The 16750-nt window shown below is 38.1% G+C and overlaps 1 protein-coding gene across 10 annotated transcripts in view; it reads left to right on the top strand.

Annotated features, from left to right (window-relative positions):
• The window catches only part of GRIA4 (glutamate ionotropic receptor AMPA type subunit 4), a 215501-nt gene that overhangs the window by 147671 nt on the left and 51080 nt on the right, over positions 1 to 16750 (top strand). For 9 of the 10 annotated variants that reach the window (XR_012578998.1, XM_005482572.4, XM_026790746.2 and 6 more), the window contains exons 9-10: positions 4143 to 4253; positions 11642 to 11848. Coding sequence is in view for 9 of the 10 variants with exons in the window: in XM_005482572.4 (XP_005482629.1) it covers positions 4143 to 4253; positions 11642 to 11848 (318 nt within the window). In the remaining variant the exon portion in view is untranslated. Of the gene's footprint in view, positions 1 to 4142; positions 4254 to 5528; positions 8185 to 11641; positions 11849 to 16750 lie in introns of those variants that run through there. The other variant, XM_005482576.3, reaches the window with a different exon arrangement.

Here is a 16750-nt window from a genome sequence, read left to right on the forward strand (position 1 = left end):
GGTACTCATGGATGCTTGAGTAGGGCCAAAGCAATCAAAATTGAGTTAAGTAGTCCTCTGCTGTTGGCCAGAGGTGACAAGTGCAGTAAATACTACCAGGTGAACTGTGTGTCCCTGGAGACAGTTACCTGCCACAGAGCTGAGGAGGCAGAGTGCTCAACTGCAGACCCAGAGCAGAATTACACATTTGGATGAAAAAATTGCCACTATATCACAGTGTAGAGCCGCAGACCAAAGCAAGGCATGTGCCTGCATGTAAGGCCTGTTGGTGCAGTTGTCTTTTGAAAGTGTGACGGATGGCTGAAGAATAAATTGGGAAAGGTGAGTTTGTCTTTCCTCTCTTGGGAAGTCTGCTGTCTTGTGCCATAAAATGTGTCTGATCTTGCTACCAGCCCTGCTTCCTTCCAGTCTCCATACCACACACCATTGCCAGCCAGGAGGATATATGGGTGGCTGGAGGAAACAGTGAATTATGCCCTTTCCATCCCCTGTTCCCTCTTGTACTGGAGGAAAGACAAGGTGCAAATAGATGTGTTTAACTAGGTCACAACTTCAGTAACTCATTAGGGAATTTGCTTGTCAGCAAACTTTTGTAAAGGGTTGATGTTTCAAGCTTTGTCACCTGTTACGGGACAGGTGTTGGTCTGGCACCACTGCAGGGATGTCTCCTTCCTCTCTTCTTGCGTGCAGTTTAAGGGGAGGGTGATTGCAAACAGAGGAGCTATGTCTGAGCTGTGCTAGAGGCCCAAGGAGCTTTTCTTACCTTTCAGTCATGCCTCTCTGCTACTCCTAAGTCTTTACCTGTATTTGACATAACAAGTCATAACAGCTTTGACAGATCTGGCTACTCACAAGAAATTATTTCTCATTTATTGGATAGTGCTTTATATGTGATCATTGGACCAGTTCTGTAGTCCAGCCTGACAAATCCTATATAATATGTGAGAAATGACTGTACTTAATTGAACTAAGAGGCCTTCACTATTAATGTCTTCTTCTCATGTCCAACATAACATGACTTATGAGTCACCCAGCTGCCTTTCCAGTCAGAGTAATGCATGGATCTAATCTTTAGAAAAGTGATTTTTGTTGCCCACAGCTTTAAATATGTGAAGAGACCATTAAAAAATGGCACAGCTAGACAGAGGCAGACTTCCACATGGTTTAGTAAAACAGGAAATATTAGCCTATGCTCTCACTAGTTTCATTTATGCATCACTTCTTACTTGGTTCTTCTCTGCAGAGCAGTAACAAAACCTGCTGGTGAGGGGAAAGGGTGGGAGGACAAGGATCACAGAGATGTAATGGAATGGCTCCTGTGACTGGAGGGTTGTGATCAAGTGATACAGGCCCAGGCACTGGACCAGAGCCGATGAGAACAAACTGAAACACAGGAGGTTCCTTCTGAACATTAGGAAATACTTTTTCATACTCTGAGAGTGACCAAGCACTGCCACAGGTTGTGCAGGGAGATTGTGAAGTCTTTATCCTTGGAGACATTCAGAAGCCATCCAGACACAGTCCTGGAACTGGCTTTAGGCTGAACAAAGGGGTGTGACCAAGTGACTTTCAGAGGTCCCTTCCCAGCTCAATAATTCTGGAATTGTGTATTTCACCATGCATCCTATCACCAGGTAGGATGCATGGTGAATGATAAGAAACCTCTGGAAGTCATTTGTGAATGATAAGGGACCTCTGGAAGTCTAATGTAGGTAATAAAATGAAAAAAAAAATGGAAAATAAAAAGTAGACAAAGTATACTCATTACATTGCATGCATTAGACAGTCTAAGATTTGGATTCTGAATTCCAACTTGGCAACATGAAAATCAGTTATCAAAATGTTTCCGTATTTTCTTGCTCTCAGTGGCTTGTGAGCTCCAACAGGATTGCTTCAGTGGTTACTACAAGGTGCACAGGCCTTCAGAAAGGACACTGTTCATTGAAATCCAAACTGTTATGGCAAATTTACTTTGAGGCAAATATTTTTGCAGTATTTTTTCCCTAAAAGATAAATTCAGCCTCTGTATAAGTGGATGCAACTGCTATGAAGTTCAATTGCAAATAGAATTGGAGGTATTTTTATAGCTAAATTCAATCCTGTCCTTTGAGAATTTTTTTTCCTTGTGAAGATGAGGTATTTATGGGAAAGCATACTGTTATTTCGTGCTCTCAGAGTGACTGTGTATCTCTATACTTTTATACAAGTGTCATGACATATCTTTCATATTTATTCAGTAATCTAGTTTCAGAGTTACTTTAGTGCAGGTTAGCACCGAATACATACAAGCTCACACCAATGCACAAAAGCTAAAATTCCTTTAAAAGATGCCTGTCATTTCTCAAATAATGCCTTTATCTCTGTCTGAATTTTCATATGGCACTTACTTCTGTAGCACAGTATATCATTCATTTTCTGCTTTCCTTCTGAACTTTATAGCAGTGAAGAATTGTACAATGAAAAATCATCATTCACTAAAAATAATAATTCCCCACACTGCCAGATTTTGTTGTACATATTTTGCCTTTAGCTGGTCACATTTTTTTGACAAGAACTCCACATTTTCAATAATCAATTTTATCTGTGGCTGTCTGGCTGTCTGGCTGAAAAAGAATATTTGTTAGAAGTGCATACTACCAGGAAGAAAACCTTCCTCCTTACTATATCAGCACTGCTGACACTTCCTGTTAGCTGCGGACACCTAAATCAAGGCTCCAGTGCACTAAGAGCAATCTCAAAAAGAAAAGGAAGATTTCAACTAAATATACCAGAATTTTTGTATATATAGTTTGTGCATGTTTGTTTCACATTGAAGTTCTGCCCGGACCCCACTTTCCATTAAAATCCTGTTCCTTTTCTAGTAAGATAAACAAGGCATTCCTCTCTTCCAACTCTTGGTCTCCTGAACTCCTGATTAATCAAGGAAGGGAGCAAGGGGCAGTTGCTGCTGACTTGTCCCCAGGTGCTCCCAGAAACTGAGCCATGCCTGGTTCAATTGCATCTCTTTGGTAGAAACCTTTTAGATCATGTGTCTGTTAAATCACGCTGGGCAGAAAGATCAGCCTCCCAGTTCATTAAGTTCTCAGCAAGCAGGGAAGCCCCTTGAGGTGGGATTTGAACACTGTGCTACTGACAGGTTTGTGTTCACGTTGTCCATTTGACATGGAGCTGTCAGTGCTGGGTCAGGCAAAAAGCCCCAGCAGCCTTGTCAGTGGATGCACGGACAGCCATGATCTATCTGTAGAAAAGAGAATGGGCAAGAAGGGGGAAAGAATAGGATTGGGGGTTTTCTTCCATGGGGTTACAAGGACAACTGATTAAAATCTGACTCTAGAGAATTCATTGCCAGCAATGAACAAGGGCAGCTGTTTTACCTTAAAGCTGCTCAGGGAAGGGTTATGGCAGCCTAAATGCAGCCAAGGAGAGAAAAACCCAATTTGTTCCACCTCCCTGTAGGCACTTCCCAGAGATATATTTGGGAAGGATTCAGTCTCACCATGCTTTGCAGTCAGTGGGAAAAGCAAGCACCTTTCTAGGAGGTATACTTATCCTGCATGAGCTGAGTCACTGCCTGCTGGTACTGTCTGTCCTGTGAGTGTTAAAAAAGCACAAATAACAGGATTTCTAATGTAGGTAATAAAAGGTCAGTGCTAGCAGTTAAGTGGAACAAGCCTGGTATAAATCCCAGAGCTGGGGTCTCCTGGGAAGCCCATGATGGAGCAAGGAATTGAGATCAGCCATAGGATTGCAAAACTGTCATCCAGATGTCTTTCATTCCTCTGTCTAAAACCAAAAGATCTGGAGGACTAACAAACAAAAATATTCTTGTGGGTAGAAAAAATTCTTATATCTCATTTATGCCCCAGGAAGGCTTCAAGGTAATGAAAATGGGATTTACCTTGTGTCTCTGGTTGAAGTAAGTAGCTCAGATCATTCAGGAGCAGCCAAGTGGAGGTGGCACCAGGTCTGTCTCTGTGCAGGGGATACACCCAGAGTGATAGATGCATACTCCCATATCTAACCTGACAGCACTTCCTTTGGACAAAACCATCTTTGGATCACTCTTGTTCTTACAGGAGTTTATATTTGTTGCTGTGCAGAATGTAGACCTTACTGCAAATTATATACATTTTATTTTGCAGGTTGGTTACTGGAATGACATGGATAAATTAGTTTTGATTCAGCATGAACCTACACTTGGAAATGACACTGCAGCCATTGAGAATAGAACAGTAGTTGTCACTACAATTTTGGTAAGGTGTTTCTTTTTTTTAATGCTTACACTGGTGTGTGACACAATCTCATTTCTAGTTATGATCTAATTTAGTCTGCCAGTTCCTAGGTTGGTGGGAGGATGAGAGCCATATATCTTAATTATACTGACTGTCATGTCTGCACAGATTTTTTTTTTTTTTTGTATGCATTTAATATAATGATTCACTTGAAATCAGGTTTTAAAAATTGAGTTGTGGTAACTTTTTCTTTAATTCAGTCTTTTCCATTTTTTACTAAAATAAGTCTCAGATATGAGTTCTTACAACCTCTAATTGATAAATCTTGACTCACAGAACAGTGGAAGAAAAGAAAAACCCAAAACCTTTAAACAGAACAGAGGGTATAAAATGAGATTACTGTAATACCAGTGTCCCTTTTTCTTGGTAAATTATAAACCCAATAACTGACTTTGGTAAAAGCTAAAGCTCTTAAGTGGTATTGTTCAGTCAACCGGTCAAAACTGGATTATCTATTCTTAATTGTGGATGAAAACATGAATTTAGTAGATGCATTCTTAATGTTCATTCAGCATTGCAGTAAAATTTCCATTTTAATAAAATCAATATAGATTTGGAATTTGATTTTGCAGGATTATTGTGTTTTTAAAGAGTGGTTGCATAGGAGAATGAGTTGCCTGATTAATTTACATTTTTAATTCATAATTTTTCAAAACAATTGTTTCTTACAAATCTGTATTTTAAAAAAATATTTAACTTTTTTTTTCCTCTGAAGTCAGACTTGCCCTTTAAAGCTGATGTTTATCAAAGCCAACTGGCAAAGGGTGACCTTTACGTGACCGCTTTTAAGATTTTACATCTCAGTTCACTGCCCTTTTCACCTGCCTCATTTAGACAAGACATGTTAACCCAATAAACTCTGTCTCAAATGGGAAGGAATATTCTGTAGGTGTTAAATTTTTTTTTTCTAACTCAATACAGAGTTTAAAGTAATCCTAAGGAAAGCATCATGCCATGTTCTATCTAAAAATACAGTTAATTACCAGATTTTCAGCAGTCTGTATCAGCGCTTATGCATTAATTATGTCTTAACAAATCTCCCGTTGAAGGTTGTCATTCCAGGATACAAAACAACCAAACTACCATACAGGAATTCAGAATGTAACTCCTAACCAAATTGTGTAACTTTTATTTTTGCATGGGAAATTTTAAATATATGTATCTTTTTCCTAAAAAAAAAAAAAAAGACTCAATGATGGAAAAAAATATACTTCAGTACAGTCCTCCTCTTTTCAGCCTCTGATGAAGAATCCTATTTTAAGAAATTGATCAAGGAAGAAAAGAGTCCCAAGATGCTGCGAACATTCCTAACTAAGGCTCAAGTATTAACCACCAGTCTAGTAACATTGAGCTAATTTTTCCATATGGATTACTGTTCCTCTGACTGGATGACCAGGCACTGAACCACCAAGAAAAGTTCTGTGACTAATCTGAAATGTCTAGAACAGATGATGTTAACCTTCAAGTTTGCCAAGCTGAGAAGAGAACGATGTGAATTACAAGCTTTCAGTCGAAATTTTCCTCTCAAACCAATCCTGATACCTTTGACTGAAGCTCTCACACATGAATACTGTAATTTCCATAAATAGCTCCAAGCTTAGGAGAAGCGAGTAAAATATAATAAGGAAAAGTAATAGAAAAGGTTTCTGTTCACCAGAAAGGAAAAAAAAGGAAAACAAGAAAGCTTTTAAAATGTGTTATCTTGCCTGTCCTGTTTGCATTGAAGCATTTTGATGTGCATAATAAATGTTACCTTCAAAAGAACTTTTCCAATCCCTGTATTGAAGGGACTGATGGGATCGTTTGCAAAACCAAAAAGCTGAATTAGTATTCCAAAGCATGCCCTGTGTTAATGCAGCATGTCATTTTTGGATAAATGCAATTAATTGAAAGCAGCACAGCTTCTTGACCAAAAATTGTCCCTTTTCCATGTTTCAAAATCCCAGTGCAAGAGAAATATATTGGAATTTGGTTTGAATAAGAATATATGGTGAATTCTGCCTTATCATGCTCATCTCCCATGTACTCCTCTGGGAGCTGCATACATGATGCTGAAGGCAGAATAGAACCATGATTCTTAATGTTGGCTTGCTAGGACAATGTATTTAGCATCTGCAAGATCACGCACACAAAGAAAAGAAATATTTAACTAGAATAACTTTCAGACTCCTGTTATTTTTCTCTTCTTTTTTATGTTGCAAATGCCACAGAGACTTTTTCACCTCTTCATTGCCCTCTTCATGTTGAAGGGAAGTTGAACCATTGCAGATGACACATTTAATTTTGGTTGCATGCGTAGTTTCTAACATTAAACTGAAAAGCTTCTGCCAGCAGTGCTGTCAGACTTTTCAGTCTTCAAAGACAGATGTCATGGCAGCATAGGAAAAGCTTACAGGTTTTCAGCATGGCTCGCTTTAATTTTTGCCTAAAGCCAAATAGCACAAGTTGATTTGTCCTCTGTTTCTTCAGCTTTTATGTGTCTATGCTTACTTTGCTGGAGTGTGGCTGTATGCCTGTTGCATAGAAACTGCATTATAATGATCAGCTCTGCACCCAAAGAACTTAGTATAGTGTTTTCTACTTGGAAAATGTTTTCTTCATTTGTAACACAGTGAGAGCACGTAGAAGTTATTTTACAAATTTGGTTTAGGCTCTCAGCCTATCCCCATTAGCTGTGTGGTGCAGTAGCAGCCCAGAGAGAGGAGGCAGCAGGGGGCAGCTGATGTTCTTTACCAACTGCAATTTATAGCTCGTATTCTGCACCTCTTGTGATGCACAGCCTCCTGCACTCAGGACAGATTTCCTACCTGTGCAGAGGCATTTCCTTTGGGGTGGGATGGTAACACCTCCAAATGCACAGTAGGCTCATTACATGACTGGAGAAGGGTTGCTCTTTGCAGCCCTGCTCTAACACTAAGGTAAAACAAGGGACTTGTCTAGCTAGGGAGAATGATCATCTCTAATTCTGCAGGTTCAGAAATATGGTCCCAACTTGTTGAGGAAGAATCTAGGGAAGGTGGCTCAGAAGACTAATCCAAACTCTCAATACATTTCATGATAGGGCCAACTCTGCACTCAACTCTGAGACTGCAAAACTTAAATGTCACAAAATTCCTTTAAAACCAAAGCTTGATGGTGAGCTGCATCTGCATTGTGCTTACAGTTCAATATCTGAATGAGATATCCTTGGTGTTGCCAGATTAAGTTCCAAGGGCAGGATTCAGTTCACAGCCAAGTCACCTAGATGTGAATGGCTTTACAAAGGGTATTGATTCAGTTGCATTCAGTGACATTCAAGATGCCCTAGGATACACAGCCTGTCCCCTCCTTCTTACACTGGAAGGATCACCCTTGCCTGTCTCATGCTGTATATGTGACCTCTTCTTCTGGATGTTTTAGGTAGTGTATGCACTTTTCCAGGCATGTGGGATAAGTTTTTCCCCAAGATTGTAATTCCACAAAAATTTTGAAATTGATTCAGTAGCCTATAGGTGGATGCCTTATACTGAGGGTATCAGACCTGTCTGTAAAGGGCAAGCACAAAGCACCTGCAGAACAGCACCTTGGGGTCAAGCAAGTCACCTTAGGGCATCTAAGATGATAGGCAACTTTCATTAGGTGACTGAGAATCACCATCACTGTTTTGACTGATACTCTTTATAGAGTCTTACCTCAGAAATTCTAATTAAAGGCTTTTTTCGCATAATAGAAAGATATTTTTTCATTAGAAACTTTATTAATTAAATTCCTCAGTAGACTGGAGAAAAAAAATGAAGTTTGTTGCATGAAAATAATAAAGATTTCAAACCGAATCCTGGACACTTTATTCAGAAGAAAAAAAAGTAAAAGAAAAAAACTCACCAAAAAAACCTTCCATTGACATTTACAGAAGTTTCTTTCAGAATAAAGTGTGATAATGTGTCCCACATCTGTTCTAAAAATTAGAAATTTCCTTGCACAGATATTTGCCACTTTTACAAATTATTTTTGCAATGGTGAATATTTTGAAATCCACTTTGGAATAGGAGAACCAAGTTTAAATCTGTTTGTTATTTGGGTTAGTTACTTTGTCTGACTTCCCTTATAGTATGAATCATCAGTTGTGAGCATTTAACTGTACACATGAATTTGTGGCAATGTGGTGGAATGATCTGTTTACATCTATAAAGGTAATTGTTGCAGACATCAACTTGTATTTGCAAATGTTAAGTATTGTTATGAAATTGTGAATTATATAAGTAAAGCTTGCACCATTTCAAATATCTGTTCCGTGCTAGTCATTGGTCATTTCAATGTGGACTTTTCCTTGATTCAGTACTCCATAGAACATTCTTAAGCAGCTGAAATCTTGCAAATATTGCAATATAAAACCTCATTCATCAGTAAGTCAGAGGTGTGCTTTATATCAGTAGGTTAAAAGCTCATAGTCCAAAAATATAGTAAGCACAAAGATGGTGGGCAGAGATAATCTTTCTATTAGACAAGATGCTAAAACTGGAAACAATTAAAAAGTAGGCCTATGTTTTCAGCTATTTCAGCTGATTTAATAGAAGATAATACCTCTCCACAGACGACTTGCAGCTCTTGCATTTTTAGACTACCATGATTACACCATTGCTACTAACTTCGAAAATACTATTGCAAGGGATCATACAAAAGAAAAAGGTCTTTTTCAGTGCCACAGATAGAAAAGAGCATCAAGATATGGCTAAGTACATGCTATTGATCAATTCAGGTATTTCATGACTTCACAGTGTCACCTTGAAAATTTATCATGTAAGTTACTTTTGCCTTGCAGTGTCTTTTTATTATAACAACCCAACACCTCATCAGTTTGAGACATCCTCAAAATCTGAAATGGACAGGATTTAAAACTAGGGCTACTATTTGATTTCTTTCTTTTTAAAAATAATCTTTATAAGATACTCACATGCAGTCCCACCCACATTCCCCCATTAAATTCTATCTTGAAAATAGATATCTGATTACTTGGCAGGTAAAGTAGGCACAAGAATTAAAGAATAAAATAGGTTAAGAGGGAAAGATCAACATAGTAAGCAAATGATAGTAGGTGTTGCAGTTATCTTTAATTGTGCCATTCCACACTGGCAGATCATACTCAGTTGCTGCTTCTTTGAAAGCAGTCACAGCAAGGCGTGCTACCTTACTCTGTAAGCTAATTGCATTATGAAAAACACTCTCTGCTTTATTTTGGTCTAAATCAGTGAGATCAGTGGAGGTGGATGGGGAAGAGAACCAATGCAGTTCCTCCAGGTACCCAGCAGATCCCTGTCAGATCTTAGTGGTCACTCGACTGCATGGCATGACCTCTCCGTGTACCTACCAAGGACAGAACTGGGCCACTCCACTTCCCTTCTCAGTGTTCCCTCACACAGCTCCTGGCTAGGAGGGCTGAAGTGCACTTAACTTTTAGCAGAAAACTTGAGGCATCTGCCACTTGGCTTTGCTGTGCAAAAGCAGTTAAAATGCTTTTTTTGCAGCAGCCCTGCCAGTGGTGGGGTGCAGGCAGAAGCACAGTGTCTGGGTTTTGGAGGAAGGAGTAAGCTGATCTGGCATACACTGTGCCTGTCTTTGAGTCCATCGCCAGAATTATCTCCTGGTGTGACTGTAATTGTATGCCTTTGGCTGCAGATTTATGGCTGAATCAGAAGAGCTAGAAACCACTGACTCTGGCCTTTGGAAAGCAAAATTGCTTTTGAGGTACAGTAAGCAATGTAGCTGAAGCTTGTAAGGAGAGTTCACAAATGTAGGACAGTGGACAGACTTTGTTGCCCTTCTAGCAAGCAGTTGGCTAAATCACAGACAGGACAGAGTCTTTTTCGCCTCTGTTTATTTTAAACATTTTTGTGGCAATAACATATGTGGAAAGGCACAGATTTTGGCTCTTCCTCTCATATGAACAAAAAGTCTTTGTGAGGGAAGAACATTTCATACACATGGCCAAAATACTTCCAAAAATCAAGAACTTCTGCAGAGGTCAAGATCTCCCTGCTTTTCTCCCTCTCTCCCTCTAGAAGACCAGTGGTTGAGATCAACGTGATTTAAGTAGGGATAGGAATACAAGAAAAGGTGCAGGCTGCTGGTAATACTCTGCAGTTTTCCTTTGAAAATTCAAACTCTATACAGGCAAAGGCACTCATTGGACTGCACTCATGTAATACCACCTATCCTCCGTTGTTAGACACCTAATAGAGGTTAAAAATTGTTGTTGCTTACAGATGATGTTCTTGTAGTTTCAGAGGAGCTGGCATTGCTGCACTACATATTTAAATTTATTTTTATTCTTGTGCTAATTATATCTGTAGGAAAGATGGGAATGGGGCAGAATACTACCAAGGTTAGTGTCAAAAGACCAACATTTTCCAGGGATAGCACAGAGAAAACTTAAGTTGCCAGTATTTTGTGATGTAAATTCAAACAAAGGGTGACCTAAATTGCCTTTTATATTAAACAAATATTTCATTTGGAACTGGCTCTGAATATGAATTAGGGAAGTAATTTAAAATACCATCAGAAGGTATAGTTTTACTTAATAATTTCTAAAGTCTGAATTCACATAGAGCTAAAAAGAAAATCACCTTGATATCCCAGTTGCATAATGTTCACTATTGTAATAGCATGGTTAATACAGGGAATGCAAGATCCGCTCTTCAAGACAGGTTTTGCTCATTCTCAATGGCACTCTCTGTCCCAAAATATTTGGTACTTCTTTTTCATACAACATGTAAAGTCACTGTCAAGTTAATACCATTCTTGTCCATGCATATCACTGAAGTTCATCCTAAAAAACCTTGCAGAATCTGCACCGTTTATTTTAAAGGAAAGATGCATATTTCCTTGGGAGTGTATTTCTGTGTTCTCAGTAAAATGTATGTAGCCTCTTAGGAGCTATACATTCTAAACCTCAAGAAATGAAGCCACTCAGGCTCTGCATCTGAAATTACATAGGCAGTCACCCCACTATGTTGGAGGATATGCTTACTCACTGAAGTCAGAAGTCTACATTGTACCTTCATGATCTCACAGCCCTTTGCACTGTATAGGCCCAACCTCTATTCATACTTTAAAATATGCATATACTGCACTAAGGTCTGTCATTTAAAACAAAGTAAGATCGATAATTCTTGTGAAATGTATAAGCCAAATCAGTGTGATGAGTATATCTTGCCAGAAGGATTTCTGTTCATACATTTTAATTTAAACCTGCTAATACTGTCCATGAACTTTTTATAAATTGTGTGTTGTTCAGTCAGCTCATGACATGTTTGGTTTTTTTCAGACTATATTCGGTACACTTCTCCTTTACAGTTCTACTTCTTTCATTATAGGAAGCCCCATATGTTATGTTCAAGAAAAACCATGATACGTTTGAAGGGAATGACAAGTTTGAAGGATACTGTGTAGATCTGGCATCAGAAATTGCAAAACATATTGGTATCAAGTACAAAATTGCCATTGTTCCTGATGGAAAATATGGAGCAAGGGATCCAGAGACAAAAATCTGGAATGGGATGGTGGGAGAACTTGTTTATGGGGTAAGCATACCAATTTTTGAAGCAGGATTTAATTTACCATAGTATAAGTCATAAAAAAGGAACTATATGTGCATTTTAATTAATATTGGGGTCACAGAAAAGGAACATAATCTTGTTTCAGGTCTGTGAGTTATCACTTATTTTCAAGATAAAATTTAATATTTTCATGCAAGTTCTACAATTTATTCAATTAGTACCTTGAAACATTTCAACATCTATAGTTTGTATATCCCTTAAAAATTCATTAATGTTAGAGACCATCTATTCTTGACACACTGTAAAACTTGGTTGGGAAGAATATCACTCATTCATTCATTTTCCTGGAATGGTGGACAGATCTTTTTAAAAAGATGGGATTCTTGGTCTAGTTTGATAAATGAAAAATCCACCATCATATATATTAAACATAGGTAATAAACCACTACAGACAAGTACATAATTAGGCAATTCACAATGAAGACAGACTTTTAAGATGACCATCAATTATAAAATTTAAGATCAAACCTGGTAAGTTTAACAACTGAGAACATTATGTTATAGAGTGCTCTATAACATAAGAAGAAGGATTCTTCAGAATACCATAATAGTTAGCAATTCTGTTAACATATAAAGTTCCAATATTTAAAATAAAATAGCTCCAGCAGACCTAAATAAATATTTTCAGTATCTGGGGTTACCAAAAGTAGCAAAACTCAGAGCTGAGCTTGCTAATGACTACAGTTGCTAGTATCTGCACTGAGAACAGTTCAGAATTCTTAGAGAAATCTTTAATTTCGGTGTTGGAATAATAAAAAAAATCCTCAAACTACTCAGATGTCAATATTTCCACCCATGAATTCATAACATGCCTCAACCTCCTCATAAAAAATTCCTGCATACCAGTTGAACCATCCCCATTTTCACAACTCCATTGGCAGGTCAGGCCATACATTGCAAAGGCCTCATGGCTTTTGTAGCAGCTCCATTTCAGTTCCCTTCTGCTAGTTTAGCATAGCTGATAAATTCTCCATTAGCATCAGTTCAAGGGACTCTGCAGAATGAAACAGTCTCTGTACTGTAGGAGTGTGGGAAGTGTTGCCCCAGAATTTCAGTCATCTCCCTTCCCCATTGGAATGGAAAGCTTATATCAGTTTCCCAAAATTCTCCATGTTCTTTGAAGTTCGTGAAGGAGCCAACTTCAATTTTGTCTTTAAAGAATAGAAACACCAAATGTCACCAAGCATGTATATCTACTTCAGTGTCTTGAGAGCAGCTCAATTCTTAAGATAGTAAAAGACACAGATTTTTCAGAATTATTTTATCAAGTATGGAGGTTATTCCTTTTCTAGCTTTTAATTGCAAGAGCAAACCCATGGAAATCAATGGCCAAGCACTGTTTCACACTAGAATGTTTTTTTTCAATTATCCAAGAAATGTTACTATTTATGAGAAATCTCTTGTTCATATGTACTGTTTCAGTGGCTTATTATCTAGTTGAAAATTATAGAGGAAACTTGATATTACACTTTCATTTTCTGTTTGTATGGGGTATTCTTTTTCTTGTTTTATCTTAAAAAAATTTACCTCATCCATCCTAAATTGCCCTAGAACTAGACTGAAATAAAAAGTGTTGTAAGGAAGCTCACACAGATGTGCCAACACCTACAGCTTTTAACAGAGCTGAAAGCAGTACAGTTCACAGGCATGAGGAACCTGTTGCAAATTACCGATATGAAGAAGTCCAACCCAGCATACAAGGCCAACATTTCATTTTTTGTAATGGAAAAGAGTGAGGAGGAGGCTTTTCCAGCTATCTGTTTAGGATGTCCACAGTCTTTGCAATTCTGGGACTAGGCCCTGGGAATGAGCTGCAGCTAAGTTCTTGGAGCAGCTTTTTTACTGAAGTCAGCTGCTGCTCAGGACATTTACCCCACTGTCATAAGGCTCCCTGAGGCTGTATCGATCCTGGTGTATCAGTGGCACCAGGGCATGTCCCTGTGCTTCAGAATTTGCCTGATTAATCTGCTAAATTTCAAGCATGGTCTCCAGTACATTTTTGGCCCATAATTACTGTCCAAAACAATTCCTGAGCCCAGCTGGACACCGGGATAGAGCAGACACCTTTCCCTACATGCAGCTTGAACGAGGCCACGCAGGTTGAGAGGTCAGGTGGCTTTGACGGCAGCGACGCGGCCTGTCCAGTGCCGCTGGGCCTTAAGGCCGAGAGCTACACCAGGCATGCTTAGTGTACTTCTACAGGTGTAGCTTTGAAGGAAATTGTTCTTTCTGCTACTTACAAAGTTTTCTGCTAAGGATTTCCACAGGGAATCCATCAAGAGCATCCTCCCTGGAAATTCCTTGAGTCCTTGCCAGACAATTTACAGAGCATCAGGTTCCCAGGCCTAGGAGAAAACAGAAAAATCAGTCAGGCAGAGACTTTGCTGCAAAGCTCTGCTAGAAGAAGAGTATGTTCATCTTCTCTGATAGATCCCCTAATCATAAACACAAATAGTCTGAGTAGTTGGCTGTATTTCAAGCAAGGCTTTTTATTTGCAGCCAGGACTGGGAGAGAATTTGCAACTGAATTAGCAAGTTGACGAGATGATCTGTTTGGGAAACATTTTAGAGCTTTTAATTCCCAACCATGTTAATGGATTAACAGACAGTTTTGCTCTGGCCAGTGAGATTGGACTCTTTCTATACAACACAAAAGATTCCTCTGCTCTCTTGCTCTTACCCTCCTACCCCAAAGCCCCTTGGCCCTATCCTTACTACTGAGAATTTTATTCCATGTTCCTTTAAGACTGTATGCACCAGAGGTTGTTCTGGTACCTGGACACTCATGAGCTGCACAGAGCAGGGTAGTCATTTCCTTGAACCCCATGGCTGATTTTTCCATCATGTCCCATATAAAATGCTATGGGGTACAGTTTTGCTAAGATTGTACAGAATGTCACGTGGGGATGGTTGCTTCTTTTCCTCTATTGACTTTAGCACATTATTAAAAACTATGAGGAAATTTTGGTCATTTGTCCCTGATGAATCCACATGCGTGCACTGGTCCATAGGGATTCTGTTTGCCTTGATATCTAGCTCACAGAAGAAATTCTGGCTGGAGATGAAATGCCATTAAGCACATGTAACAGGTGTTTCCAAATTCACTAGCAGTCAGCTCCAATTAAATATTCATTCTCCTGACACAGAATGCTTTTCTTTCACTGCTTAACACAAAAGGTCACAACTCATTTCTGTTTGAAATCTCAGAAGCCATGAGCTTCTGAGATTAAAATCTGTTTCTGCATGATTTTTTCTCAGATAGCGTTTCTACCTTCACAATACATGTACCAAGCATAAATTTTATTCTCAACATTATAATAATTATATATTCCGGAAAAGAAAATGTCTCTCTGATCAGAATCAATCTTGCCTCTTTCTGTAATACTGGAAGGATCCAGAATGCATCTCTACTTGGTAATGGTGGAGCCTTGATTGAAATGCTGTTACAGACGCAGTTATTTAACTGTGAAGTATCATTAGTCTTTGTCAAAACAGATTTCAATGGCAACAAAATCATTAATTGTTTTTGCACCATAGTTATATTGTTAATCATTTAATCCATAATTATATGGTGTATGTTAACTGGGCAAAGCACATAATTATCATGCACAGCTATTTTCATTATTTAGCTTTTGCAATGAAGAGTTTATGTAGGCTTTACATGGCACACAATAGTCATACAAAAATAATAATATGATCAGTCTGGGGGGCTGTAGTTTCTCCAATTTTTTTTTTTTGACATTTAATTATGACCTAGCTATATATTTTCCTTTTAGATTTCTTGGCATAAAATTGATTTATCTAAATTATGAATTATCTGATACTAGGTCACTATTGTAAAAAAATGGGTTAAGTTCCTATTTCTCCTCTTTAACTCCTTCAAGTACTGTAGGCAGCAGTTTTGATCATGTTCAAGTCCTGCATACCCTATTTGTGCATTTAAATTTTGTACAATAAATCCTCTCCAGTATTTCACATATAATATGCAATGTACTAAGTAGGTATTCAAAACCTCCTCAGTTCACACTAACTTGGGGAAGTCACTTTTCCAGCTTACACTGTGAAAACTAACAACCCCCAGGAATCTGTTTTAACCCCAGTAGAAACCTGCAGACACAAAAAAAAAAAAAAAAGCCCTGTTTTAACCCCATTAGAAATCTGCAGACACAAAAAAACCCCTGTTAGCCAACACCTTTGAAGACCAGTGACTAGGTCTGTCATTTACACTGTGTTAATGAAGACACCACTATATGACAAACACAGAGAGGATTGGCAGGAATAGATTACAGTTGCCATGAGTCTTTTGCTTAATCAAAGGACTCCACATTAGGCATTCTCAATAATTAAAATTCAGAAATACAAAAGATGTTGACTTTAAAGAAGGAAACCATTCTTCTGGAGAAAAGCTACTTATGAGTAAGATGAAAAAAAAATATGCAGAAAAGCAAGTAGCTCAAACCATCCTGCAGTCTTTAGACTACAGAAATTAAGTTTACTTTCTAATTTTCAGGCTAGTTGAAATATTGATATTGATATTTTTATATTTTAGACATGTTGCCCTTCTCAAAGAATAGCTGTAAACATCTGTTTCAGTCTGATTTAGATAATCACAAGGGATTAAGAAGCCAAATTTTTAAAAAATGCCTAGTATAACAAAATGTAAATTAAAATTCAGAGAATTAGCAGTGATATCATAATGTTTACCTGAGACATTAGCACCAGAGATAATTTCTGATACCTTTGCAAAATTATGATTTCTGATGCATTGCTTAAAATGTAATATCTTTATATAAAATTTTGGAAAGTGTTTACATCACAGCTATTTCAGAATGACAGATATAATCTGATGATTAATATACAGCCATC

The sequence above is a fragment of the Zonotrichia albicollis genome, chromosome 2, assembly GCF_047830755.1.
Source record: "Zonotrichia albicollis isolate bZonAlb1 chromosome 2, bZonAlb1.hap1, whole genome shotgun sequence".
Lineage (NCBI taxonomy): Eukaryota > Metazoa > Chordata > Aves > Passeriformes > Passerellidae > Zonotrichia > Zonotrichia albicollis.